The following is a 13,964-nucleotide window of genomic DNA, read 5'->3' as shown; positions in this document are numbered from 1 at the left end:
TTTCACTCGCTCGCTCCTGTAGTTTCCGTTTTTTTTTTTTTTTTTCGCCCTTCCACAGCTGAGTAACCTCACAGTGTGTGTGTGTGTGTGCATATGTACTATAATAGTGGCAGCGATCCAGCGCCAGGCTTTTATAAGCGTTTACGTTTGGGATTATTAGATTTTACTTGCATCTGCTACCGTGTTAAAGAGAGGCATTACATTAAGAAGAGGTCAGTGCTGAAAAGCTACTCTGGCATCTTGCCAGCGCTGAAAGTCGTGTATTTACTCTGTAAAAATAGATATATTGTGAGGACCCATTTAGAGTATGTTGGGTAGTTTTTAGGTAAATATCAAGAAAATGCTTATGTTTCGGGATTCTATATCAGTTCCCTGATTGTCTTGAAATTGGGTTAAGTGCTTGGTTTAATTATTTTGAGGGTTTACTTTGCAAAATGGACTCCCAAAGGCCACTTTGTGCTTGCTAGTTCCTTCAGTTATTGTTCATTGCTCCTCTATGATACTAGTCTTCTTATGACTGCATTAGTCTGTGGAGTCCCTTCAAAGCTCTTTCAGCAATAGACTGCTGCACCCTCATTGCATTCACATGTATGTGTATGTAAATGTATATATATGTATGTATTTCAGCAACACGCTTATTTATAGATATATTTATTCATGTATTTATCTAATAACTTACTTATTAACTATCTCTAAAATGCCTTACCTATTTCTCAATCCTCACCCTCTTGCTACTGTGACAACGAAATGTTCCGAATATGGGATGAATAAAGTTATCCAATCCAATGAACGAGTAGGTCTACATAAAATTATGCTATTTGTCGCCCAATTGGAACAAATTTTACATTTGCTGTTCCCTGAACCACTCCCATCCTCAAAATTCTTCTCAACGGTGTTTACCCTGTGCCATTTTGAGCAAACTTCACTAGCTAAATCCCCAAAAATCTCACATGACAATCAACTGTGATTGAAAGCGACAAATTCTCGCCACGGACCGCCCACTCCATTCAGCGTCTGCCGCTCAGCCGTCACACCTGCTTGTCCGACTTTGCTACCCCGGCCAGCCTTTAGGACGCGGCTGGGGCAGCCCAGTACCTCTTTTAGTTAGGTCACCGGGAAAGAGGAAAGAAAAGGGGGAAAAGTAGTTATGTAATATTCGCAGAATATTCCCAAAGTCAAGCTCGGGAAGCTCCGGGGAGGAATCGGAGTGCTGCTAGAAATAGGAGCAATTGTCACGCTTCATTATCTTTTTGACTCTCTTGAAGTCCTCCAAGACTGTGCGAGTCACATTTAATCATTCCTACTGTGATCAACGCTTTTATTCGGCTTAAGAAAAGAAAAATTAAATAGCGGCAGGCATAAAAAGCTAACAGAATTTTGAGCATTTTCATGCTGACTAGGGTTTACTTTTTTATTGTTTTTACATTACTAGCAGTTTTCTTCCTTATGAATGTATTACTTTACACATGGAACACATGGAGATATAATTCATTCCTAAGGAAGAACACCAAATCCAATGCGGGAAGGATTCTGTAATCGTAGAGAGAGACTTGGCCAAAAACATACAAAAAAAATGACAATTCCAGACAAACAAGTGTGTTTGTACGGGCAACGGGACACCGACGTGGTCGGAATATTGATCAGTAGCCAGTCAACATCTGCGAAGCAGTGCGAAAAATTGTTTTCCATTGGTTGTAAAATAAATCAAGGTCTATTTTTTTAACCTTTCATTTCACAAAGACAATGTTTTTTTGTAGATTTAAAAGAAAAACATGAAAATGTCATTACAAAATCAAAGTTTTAAGCACTGTTGTGTGCAGTTTTTATTATTTGTACTTAAAAATGCAAAGGGAAAAAAGGAATTGACATTTTTAACATTAATATTTGGAATGATAGAAATAACAGATGGAAAAGAGAAGTGTAAAGTTCATGAACATTTCTAAATGAATATAAAAAAACAAATGGTACATTATTTTACTTCTATAAATCTTCCGTATTACTTGTCAAGTCATAAAAAGCCTATTTTATAGCCTTTAATGGAAACAAACTGTGAGAGAACATACCAATCAACCCTGAATTTGTCTTTTAAGTTGTACACTTTGTGATGTCTTCAAAGTTTTGATTATGACTTGTAGCCATAAAACGTGCACTTAAAACTTTATCGTCACCTCCAGAATGTAGACACATTTCTTTTGTACGTGTCGGCAGATCTTTCTTGACTTAAACATGATGCAACAAGGTGCAATGCAAACCTTCCATCTGCTCATTTTACGCATTTTTACAACTTGGCAGATTTGACGCCATTACCATATTTGACTCGGATTTAACTTTTACAGCGCCAGTGGCGACTATAGAATAAGTTTGTCCCACTGCCACTCTCCCAGTTCAAATAGATTGGACATCTATGACTCCGAGAGAGTTCAAATGTTTATTTCTTCAATCCCAATGGAGTCTCCGCAGACAAAACTTTTTCAGCAAGGTCAAAACTTTGATGCGCCGTCATTTTTTTTCTCACCTGTGCACCACAATCTACATTTGTTGCATTCCCCCCCTTCCTTCCTCCGCCTCCATTTCTGTTTTATTGATGTAACAGGTGCTTAGCGCCACAGACAGCGGCAGTCAAAATAATGTCGTCTGCATCACCGTGTGTTTGGCTTTCAGGCTGCCAGCTAAACTTAGCTATCTTTGAGGTTTTTCTGCCACTTGATGGAAGGTGATGCCGCTGCATAATGCATGAGGCGAGAAGAGAACACTTCGTCTGGTTGCTTTTTATAGGCGCTCTCCTTCTACGCATTTATATATATTTATACGCGCGTCGGTGCCTCTCAGATCAATCGAAATGCGCGCAAAGCGGCAACCTTGATTTTGGTCCTGTGAGGTCTCAACTCCTTGAAATGGCTCATGGATTTAACAAAAATCTTATTTATAGGGGTTGTTTACTCGCACACTTACTAAAGTGGATTTTTTAGCTCGCAAAATGGAAAATTTGGGATAATGTGTGCACTTTTAAGGTTCATTTAAACAGGCTTGTTGAGGGAAAAAAAGCAATACTTGTGGACTTAATTGGTAGGGGCCGCAATTATAGGTTATACATTACTTGTGGATTTTGAGTATACATTTAACTCTTTATTGGGTGTTCAATTGCTGCCAGTCACTCCCAGTCAAAGTGGATTGGACGTCTAGAACTTTCACAGTTTCAAGAAAAATACAAGCTAGAATCATTGACTTTATAAAAGATGGTTGTTTTAAAATCTAATCATTCTAATCCTGAATTTCTACAATACGATTAGTCTGTGGTTTCTGAGTCAGGTTAAAAAAACTGCAATTACTTCAATATATGCATATTCTTGGTCAAATTCCCAAAATGTAAAATTACTTAAAAAAAAAAATAATATATATATATATATATATATATATATATATATATATATACAATTGTAAATTAAGACTTGCATGGAAATGCCATTTTTTCAAAGTGTTTTCCCAATTTTTCAAAAACATAACCACTTAATTGACAATTATTTGTGGAACAATTTGACTTTGTACGATGTGCATCAAGTGTTTTCAACGAATAAACCAATCGTGTTTTTTTTTTTTCCTGCATCTCATCCACGCTCCACAAAAGCATCACTGTGTGTGGCTAGAATTTCTATAACCGCCCCCTGACTGGAGGGGTCTGGCGTTCGGGGAGGTGGGCTCGTGTTAAGTCATTGATATGTGCGGGAGGACTCACGGATAAACGGTGGCGTTACACCCGTCGGCCTGATATATTTTGATGGAGCGCCGACAGAGCGCTAGAGTAATAGAATCGGGAGGCTTAAAAGCGGGATAAAATGACAGAAAGAGAGCTTTTCCTTCTATTTTGTTCCCCACCTGCTTCTCCAGACAGACACAAAATGGAGACATGTAAATGTTAGCAAACCGCACTAGACGTGACGCATTTGTGCGTGCAGAAAATCAATGAGATGTCACCATTGCTCCCCTTGTGTTTTTTTTTTTACTATTAAATGTGTGCTATAATCAAGTTACATTCAGACTGGGTTTTCTTTTATTTTCCCTTTCTCTGTCACTAATCCCGCTAAAGCCGCCTCTAATGGACAAGAAAAAATGAAGCTCCTTGCATGTAATCGTAAAACTTATAATCAATAGCGATGGCGTTGTAATCGGGATGGCTGGATTCTCTTCAGCTTTGGTGGGCCATAACCAATGTTCCTTCTTCTTTGCGCAGCAGCAATCAGATGGTGCGCAGTAAATAAAATCCAAACTTTTTTTATCTAGTTTCTTTAACCGCTTTTCCCATTCTTATGTTTTTTGTGTATTATAGCATGTTCTACATGAAAAATTACAGGGAACATTGACGTACACTGGTATGCCCATAGCGACAAATTTTGATTTCAGGTTGTCTTTCTGCCCAGACCAACGAAAAATTAGAGGGAACATTGTCCATAACCACAGCATCTTGTTAAGGTTATGCGTTCAACTTTTTGATAATATATATATAATCCATTTGAATTGTGATGCAAAATGGATTCAATTTGGTGAAAAAAATGCTACTTATAGTGCAGAAAATACAGTAGTTGGAAACTGACTGTTGCTGGAAACAGAAGTCAATTTCTTTCCGTCCTTAAAACATGAGCTCCATTGCTTTTGCTTTCCTCCGTGCAATTATCCCTTTTTCCACCCGACCAATGGAAGAATTAACAAACAAGTCGCCCCGAATGCAGCAGCCTTACTTCAATTTACCGCCTCTTATCAATTGGCTCCCTTTTATCTTTTAGTGTTTTTCTTCTCTCCATCTTAAGCCGCGCATCCCTCTCTTTTTTCCCCTCGGTACGTCTTTTTATTTACGAACGTCGTTCCGGGTAGTTTTATCGTTGCCTTCAAGGAAGCGTTCGCTGGATGTGGGAGCAAAATAAGAGGATGGCCAAAGATGGAGGGAGGGTAAAAAGGCTTTTGTAATCACCTCCAACTTATGTTTGTTTTGCTCCAAATGAGATAAAAGTGGAAACATCATGTGTACCTATTTGATCCCTTATTTTAAATCTTATTTTTTCCATACTACATGAACTCGGTTCAATACTAAAATTGCTGAATAAAAACCCAAAAATACACACTATACTGTTATGTAAATACCCACTTTTCAGTTGAATATTTGGATAATTTGTCATTTCCACATACAGTATCTGGATGTCATATTTTAAGGAGAATTATACATAATATTATGCATTTTATTATTATGTTGTCTATAGTGACTAAATCAAGTAAAATGATAATGAAAACAAAATTAAAATGAATTAACACACTGTGGTTATAGCCCCAATAACACTGAGGCTGATCATTAATAAAGATAATGTTAAATGTAATTGTTAAATTTTAGCTCAAGCCATTTCACTTAATACACATTTCCCAGCCAGAGGGTCAAAACTTAACCCTTTTCACTCCATAGTCTTCCATTGCAATTTAATTTAATGCTCCAATATGATCATTTAATGCTCCAATATGATAAATTGCAAGCCAGGGTCTTTTATTTATTGTTCCGAAAGCGTCAGTGATATACGACCAGGCGACTCCACTGGCAAAATTGGTTGATGGGTAGAAGGCAAAAAAATAAATAAAAAATAAAACAAATCCATGAAGCGGCAAGCTGTTAAGACTCAATAATGCAATTTCGCCTTTGGAGCGTCTCCGTTTTTGTTTTACGAGGAGGTGATTAGCATATGTTTTGTTGACATCAATTCCAAATTTACGGTGCTTGTCAAAAGTGACTGTCGGACAAAGTCGATTATTAAGCCGGCAAATGGCCTGAGAGTTTTATGTGAACTTCCTTAATGACTGCAGTCAGTCTGTTTCAAATCACCCACACACACAAAAGCACTAATCATGTATTTCAGACGCGCAACATGAAAGCCGGCACTTAGAAAAGAGACTGGAGCGTGCGTATATCTCCGAGCACAATCATGAGCTGTGACAATTTAGTATCCTTTTACATCTCGTTAAACTTTGCTGCGGTGATCAATTGTGTGATGCGGCGGGGATGGATGATGCGCTCTGCTCAAAAAGTGCCAGTCTGTAAGCCCCAGATAAAATCCTTGTTAAAAGTGTTGCAAGTTGGAGTAAACAAATCTCGTGATGTTTTTTTTTTTTTTCCCGCTGTACTGTTTGGCCTTGGCCTGATGAAGTTGCAGTTCCAGGAAGAAGACTAAACCTTTTTTCGCACTGCCTGGTAATTCTATTTCTTTGTCCATGTGTAACACTTATCTGAGCAGAAAAAAATATGTTTACTATGCCATTTTGTCCTATTTGGAGTTTTTTTTTCTTTACATGCCAACTACGCCCATTTAAATGTGGATAAGAATTAGAAGACTACCCGACACTTGTACATATTATTGGATGGCTGCATGGAGGTCATCATGAACAAAAGATCATAAGATGACAGATGTAGTAAAAATGTTTATCTGCTTTATACTGGAAAAGAAGCTATCAAGCTTTAAAAACAACGATAGCATTAAATTCCATTAAGTTGCATTTTTCCCGCACAAAAAAAATGGAATTTACACCAAAAATCACCCTGATTTGTGAAAAATTGACTTGGAATTCAGCACATAGGCAGTAGTATCATGAGGTAGTTTTGAAGAAACTGTCTTGTTTTGGATTGGTTTGTGAATTGACCCAGATATTAAAAAAATATATAATAATAACGCCCAATAACGCCACAATTTGTGCCACATTACGTTATGTAAAGTGTTTCGGTAAGACATTGCGACACACATGGCGCACTACATTGAGCGCATGGCACGGTTCCCAATTGGAGTGGCCTTAATAAGACCATCTATACCTTATCAGTTGTCTGCCCGGGCGGCACAATAGTCAGATTGAGGGGCGACACAAAAGGCTTTTGAAAGGCTTTGTTCCTTGTGTGTGTTGTGCTTCACCGCTTAAGTGTGTTTTTCTCTTATCTTGGCCAAAGTGTGTACTTCACCTATGATCCTTAACGGGAGAAGGAAAAAATCCATCCTTTGTCCGCCGTCTTTTGTCCACCGTGTTGCTTGTTGGTGAATCCGTGTCGTTACCACAGACATTTTGTCAAAGGGAATTACAGTCATTTGGTTTCAATTTGTTTTAAGGCTTTTCCAGTCACCAAGCTCATTCCAAGATGGATGCTTCGACGACACCACAGTCAAGCATACTTTCAATATTTGGCCAGTGAATTTAGTCCTAGAGAGAAAAAAATGCTGAAATCCCCATTCTGAGTGACACATTGTAAAAAAAAATACCATTGCATCGATAGCAATTGACCTTCATGCTTTGTTAGTTTCTATCTCTTGGAGGCGTCCCTCTGTCAAATTGGCATTAACTTGTCAAATCCACTTTTTATTTTCTAGCGCAATGACAAAGCGCCTTGAGGTATAAAATCAAAATTAACGTGATCCAAAATTGTTGGCCTGCTCTTTTCATAAACCATGAATAATATTAAATGCTGTAGCCCACATTGTACAAGAAAATACTGCCAAAAAATAGCACAGCCTTTCCAAATCCACAGTAAATAAACCCAACAGAAATCCTGTGTTGTTGCATTAACAATGGTGGAAATGACTTCCAGTATCGGAATGGAAACTTGCACGCAGCTAGACAGGATGAGGTTACGCACCTTTACCACGTAGCCCAACCTACCTTGATTGTTATTGATTTGTCCAATTACATATATGACCGGAAAGCGCCTGGGTACAATAACTTCACTTTTTCTCGCCCTTTTTCCCTGAACTTTGTCAATGCCAAGACATTGCACTGTAATTGTGCCTTTTTTATTCCAAAAGTGCCAAACCGAATGCTTGTTTTTATTCGGTGTTGTCGCCAGCTTTCCAGAATGCAAAGCCCATCAATTTGCATTCGACGGGTGACATCAATCAGTCCTGTTTCCGGGGAGGGGGGGTTAGAGTGGCAATGACGTTCTGAGACGCCGAGATGGATGCATGGCTGTCATCTCCTCGGACGACTTGAAGGGATCGCTTATCAAGGGTCTTGTTTTTTTTCCTCTTTTTCGGGGTTTTGCCTGCTTGATCGCTCACCAAAGGGTGACCCCAAGACGTTGACATTTCCAAACATTGTCCACAACAAGTGTTGGTGCATTCCAAAGATCTAATAACAAAAGTATCACTGCTAGGATTCCTTAAAAACTCATCAAACCTTTACAAAAATATGGTTGATCTTTAAACTTTCGACCTTTTAAAGTGACACTATATCACAGGGGTTGGGAACCTATGGCTCGGGAGCCATATGTGGCTCTTTCCATGGGTGCATATGGCTCCCGAGTCATATGTGGCTCTTTCCATGGGTGCATATGGCTTTCCACTAACCTGTGAGGTAAAATATGGAAATCACTGGCCACTTTAATCATAATTTTGTTTTTATTACTCTTCTGCATGCATGATATTCCTGATACTGATTTATTAGCAACAGCATAACTTTGTTGTCAAAATAATTCCGAGACTTGTTGTACTTTAAAAGTGCTGAAAACAAAAAATAAATCACACATGTTCCTGTATTTTTACCATTCAAATCTGAGAATGGCTCTCAAGAAATATCATTAGAAAATATGAATTGTCAAAAAGCCAATTAATCCGTCTATGGTATTGTTTACAGAATTCAAACTTGTCAACTGAAACAATACTTTAAGCCTTGTGTGTTTCTGCAACTGTGCACGTTTGTCAAGGAGAGGTATTTGAAGATCTCTCTGGGCTCAAGGCGACTGTGTGGCAATTCGTGTCACCTTAATTGCTTTAGAGCACTTTCAGATATCTCTCCAGAGTTTACTGGCTTGGTTGGAAGCCCGAGGCTCTTTTGAGAATTTCGTAACGCGGCCTCCTCGGCGAAGGCCAGACTTTGCGTGCTGTCATATGTTATTTAGTTAGCTTACCTTCAAGGTCTTCTCCCCCCCACCCTTACAATCAAATATTGACCCCTCATCTCGTCTGACCTTGCCAGCTTAAACTGTTACGGCTTAACGTCGCTATCGGATTCCCTCTCGCGACTGTCGAGAGCGCTAATCAAAAAGTGTCCCATAAACGCTCGTAGAAGTGTTGAGTAAATCTTTCTCTTTGGCTTTATGGCTCCTTTGCCATCTGCAGCTCGTTGGATGCAGGGAGTTAATAACGCCTGGTGTTATTTACAACGCACCACCATGGTCGGGGGGCTAGAGAAGGCCGCCGCGATACCGATTCCAACCCGACCTGTCTGTCAAATCATCACCCCCCCTACTGGCCTTAGGTCCTAATGTGTTTTTCTCCTTGATCCACAGGAAGATGCATAGCGGAATGAAGACCTATGGCTGCGAGCTGTGTGGGAAGAGCTTCCTGGACAGCCTTCGTCTACGCATGCATCTCCTGTCTCATTCAGGTGAGCAAATCAAACCAAGTGGTCGTTACGGGAAATGCGCATGCTTTGTCTCACTTAGACAACTCCCTAAGCGTGTAGAACTTTCACCAAATTGTCCATAGAATGGCCCAAGGAGCTCTTGAAAGTGTAACCCAAGACGTATCTGTACTTTGTCACTCTCTCGCACTTCATTTTTTGATGACATTTATGGGCTTTAAAGACCGGTCAGGACACTACGTGGAATGATTGTTCTGGTACCAGCAGGCGTTATGATACTGTGGCTTTAAGTGAAGTTTTTGTCGAGTAAAGGTTTTGGTACATTTTTGGTTGGTTTGATAGCTAATGAAGTTTTGTTTTGATGATTAATTTGCTATAATGAAGGTCGTGGATGTTTTGTTTCCTGAGCATTCATCTACTCTTGTCTTGTTTGCCATATTCCAGCATTTTGGGGAACATATTTAAGGCATTAAATTCTAAAAAGGAAGATAATTTGAACATAAGGCGCCTTGCAATCTGTCTTTATTCGTTTTACAAAATGTTTAAATTCACTGAAATTAAACTTGCTATTTTGTTCAGTCTGTACAACCATAGGGAACTACTACATTGCCGTTTTAGTATATTTAATCACATTTTTTTCATGCAACTTTTGATTGATCCCTTTCTATCTTTTCGGTAAAGAGAATGTTACCGATGTATTTTTGATGCGGGCGACAAAGTGCACCAACTCTTTTCTTGCGTTGCTGGCGAGGTACTTCTTGTGCTGATGAAAAAGGCGAGAAGAGCTTGTGCTTGTGCTGCAGACAGATGACAGTTAGGGAAGAGACAGTGCTGTGGCAAAGATTCTTTGATAGTTTTTCTTGTACACTTTTCAGCTCTCTCCCTCTCTTCCGCCTCCTCCGTTTTCTGACTTCCAAGGCTTTTCTCGCTCTGCCACGGCGTCTCCATTTTTACTCTCTGTGTAATGATGACACTTCGCCGAGTCCCAAACGCCGGCGCCGCCGCCACCGCCATCATCATCATCCTTCAAGCTGGCTTCACAGCCGACACAATATCAGAGAGATGAAGAGAGAGAGCAGAGAAGCTCTTTGGTATGCCACGCGGGTTGTGGATGTTTCACCGGCAACACGGCGGCTGCCTGCTCCCTCCCCTTTCAGTCCCTTCTCTACCACCGTCTGTCTCTCTCTTTGTGTCTGTCTCATTCTGCCTGTCTGTGGACGTCGTCTTCTGTCTGGCAGTACCTAACCTAGCTATTTACCAACACGTCTTTCTGGTTGTCTTCCTGCACAAATTTGACTTCTTACCAAAGTAAAAATGATCTTTCCATCTGCTGACCCATTTTTCAGCCACTTGAATTATTACTTGTCTACATAAACCGTTCCTAGCCGCGGTCAATGTGGCTTTAAGCTGTCTTGCTCCACCTGCACATTTGTCAGACTATCGTTTTGCCTAACCGATCATCAATCTAAGTCACGTTTCATTCATTCAAATACATGACAAAATGGTTAAATAACCTTTTCTACCCACATGTAGTACCTCCCTGTTTGGGTATTTATTCAGTTGTCTGACTTACATTTATTCTAGGTCTGCCTAACTATAGCATCTTTCTAATCAACTGCCTACCTACCAGGCAGCCTTAACTACTCCTGCCTCTCTATGTTTCTGTTTTCTGCTCGTTATATAATTTTCTGTCAATCTACGTGTGCCTTAGCGTATCTATTGAATCATTCAACCAATCAAAATCTCAGACTACCTTGCCATGGACCTCAATGCCCATCCGTGCCTGACGTTACGACACTACCTGCCTGTCTTTCTTTTTTCTGCCGGTTTACAATTCAGATTCATCTTGTGTCCCTATTTGCCAGCTGAGATCAGTCCACGGGCCAGCAAGCCTATATATTTTTTTATCCGTGTCCTTCTACCTGTCCTTCTAACTGACTTGCTGTCTCACTTGCCTGCAACGTCTCCCCACACTGCCTTGCATGACAATTGTCCGTCAGCCTTTCAATTCGACCATTTAGCATCTCCTCTCTGTGTTTCTACCACTTTGCTACTGTCTCAATCCCTGTCTTTTTGTCCCTTGGCCATCTTTATCTGTCCAGCCTACTTACTTGAAATGAAATATCTGTTTTTGTCATTGTAACAAGGACAGTGAAATTGTGTTCCACTTGCATCGGTGTTTAGCTGTCTCCAAAAGAAGCAGTCTGTCTGCCCAAATGTAGGTCTACCTGTCTGCTTTCCGGCGACCTACCTATCTATTTGTCTGTGTCTGTGCGCACATGTTGTTTGTAGACGCTTGGCTGATGTCCCATCTGGGCCGAGTGCCATGGCTTTGGCTTGGTACAGTATGTACAGTCCAGCGTGTGCCAGCTTGTTTTCCTTTTTTTTTTTTTTTAAATGTTGTTTTCCCCACTTTGTTCTGCCTGCACTGGGAGTATTATTGAGTTATAATGTCGACCTGAGAGTGAGAGTAATGATTGTCAAAGAGGTACTTGCATGGTATTGTTGCATTGCTTGCCAATTGTGTCAACTTGTTCGTGTGATTAGCACTTTATTTTCTGTAGTTTTACACGTTTATTTGATTCTGTTCAGAGATGGCCACATTGAATTCATTCGGCTTTTAATGAAAGGATCAAATACAGTCCAAAGACATCCTCGGATTTGCATACATTTGCAGCCAAATGTCACCATCCAACCTTGACAGAATGCTTCGTTCATTTGGTCTGGTCTGAAATAAGAAGAAAAACAAACGAGTGCCTAAAGAATAAATCTTTAGAACCTCTTTGCAGGCTTTGTAATGTTTGGCAAACTCTTTAACATCCTTCTCTGCTGTATCAAACTAAATGAATGTTGAAATGTTCCATAAACGCTTTTTTCCATATTTATTGTTACACAATGAGATAATCACATTGTTCCAAATACCCTTGGTCATGAAGGCATACAACATTGACAATGACATTGATGTCATTGACAGAGATAGGATTGAAATAGTATTACAAGAAGTCTTAATGTTGTTTTTAAGAGTCAATGGCACTGAAATAGTCCAACTTAAAAACATTTTAATGTTGTATTGCCACCTCCATCCATCCCACTTTGCCCATACGTGTGGCAGCGGCTTGGCAGTTCTGGCACGACGCCGTCTCTTTCCTCACACTGATGACGACACATTTGCGCCGGCAGGTCTGGATGTTCTGCCAGCATACCAGAATTTATGATCGCTCGCAGATGTGAGTCCAGGAACACACTGTACTGTACCCAAACCCAGAAATTAATGAAACTTGTCTGCCTTCCAGGCCACAAATTCCAAAATGTGTGTGCTCGAGCATGAGTGTGTATCAGTGTGTGTGTGTGAATGAGAGCGAGGCTGAGTGGCGGGGGAAAAGTCCATCTATTAAAAGCAAGTTGCAGGCAAAAAAAAAAGTAGTTCACAAGAAAAATGAAAGTACATCTGGAGGGCAGTTTATACATTTAATACATTTTTTATTGGTACTACTTCCGATAATGCATCTGTGCGTACATGAATGTTATATACTGTCGGGAGTCTTGTCATTTTTTTTACATCCCTCATTAATCGACAACTAGCAAATAAATCAAGAACTATTTCGGATACTGACCTCAAACTTTTGAAAGCTATTTTCCTCATTTCACTTTATTTAAAAAAGGGGAAAATTTTAATATTCACAGCATGAAGGATTTACATTTTTATATCTATATTTATGAATTAGTTTTTCATTTGTTTGTATTAACATTTTAAACAAACACAGGAAAGAAATTTAACAATTACTTATTACCACAAGCAATATCTCATAAAGATGGATCACAAACTGTTGCATACATCAATTTTTTTACTGCATTTTTTTCAAGAGCCAGACATCACATCTTGAAATGACATTGCAAAAGCCACAATTCTGCTTCTAATACTCTAATTTATTCCTCCATCGACCACACCTAGACACTCTTTTACCCTCGCCTGGCATTCGACGCGTCGCAGAGTTGTTGAGTTTTGAAGGGCGATATCGCTGCTTTAAATCCTTTTTTGGGGGGTTGCTAAGTAGCAGGCAGCCTTTTGCTCTGTTAATGGGCCTGATTTAGTATTCCGCACTGAATCCAGGTCTTATTTTTGTATGCGAGACAAGTGTTTTGATGGAGGGTGATTGCCGAAACGTGTACGTGTCTACCAGAGGCTGTCTCCTCTCCCATCGCTTTGCTTTGCTTCCACCCTTTTTTTTTTATCTCTTTCTGTCTTTTATTTTTTTAATTCTTTCAGTGAAGAGGGAGCATTTTTTATGGGTCCTCACTGTACAGTACACGGTGTGCCTTCTGCTCAAAACAAGAACACAGTCGATTAAACGTTGGAGTCGCTTCATCATCCGCCTCCCCTTCGTCAGCCCAGCTGCTTTTTTGTTGTCGACATGTAGTGAATGTGTGTGTGTGTGTGTGTGTTTGTGTGGTCAAAGTCAATTATTGCCAAAAGCTGGCCAATTAATTTGCTCTCTCAAATTTGAATGAGACTGACTGTAAACTCAGTGGACAGCTTTTGGAGTCACTTTGCTTTGGATAGATTTGGTTGTGGGTTTTGTTGTTAACCCGAACTG

At 39.8% G+C, this 13,964-nt stretch overlaps 1 protein-coding gene across 1 annotated transcript in view; it reads left to right on the top strand.

The window, feature by feature from the left end:
* The window catches only part of zbtb16a (zinc finger and BTB domain containing 16a), a 72,894-nt gene that overhangs the window by 20,523 nt on the left and 38,407 nt on the right, over positions 1 to 13,964 (top strand). Inside the window, exon 3 of the mRNA XM_077740551.1 lies at positions 9,296 to 9,393. Coding sequence (XP_077596677.1) covers positions 9,296 to 9,393 — 98 coding nt within the window. The remainder of the gene's footprint in view (positions 1 to 9,295; positions 9,394 to 13,964) is intronic.

Source organism: Stigmatopora nigra, chromosome 19, assembly GCF_051989575.1.
Source record: "Stigmatopora nigra isolate UIUO_SnigA chromosome 19, RoL_Snig_1.1, whole genome shotgun sequence".
NCBI lineage: Eukaryota > Metazoa > Chordata > Actinopteri > Syngnathiformes > Syngnathidae > Stigmatopora > Stigmatopora nigra.
The sequence above is the reverse complement of the archived record's forward strand: the minus strand, read 5'-3'. Positions and strand labels throughout refer to the sequence as shown.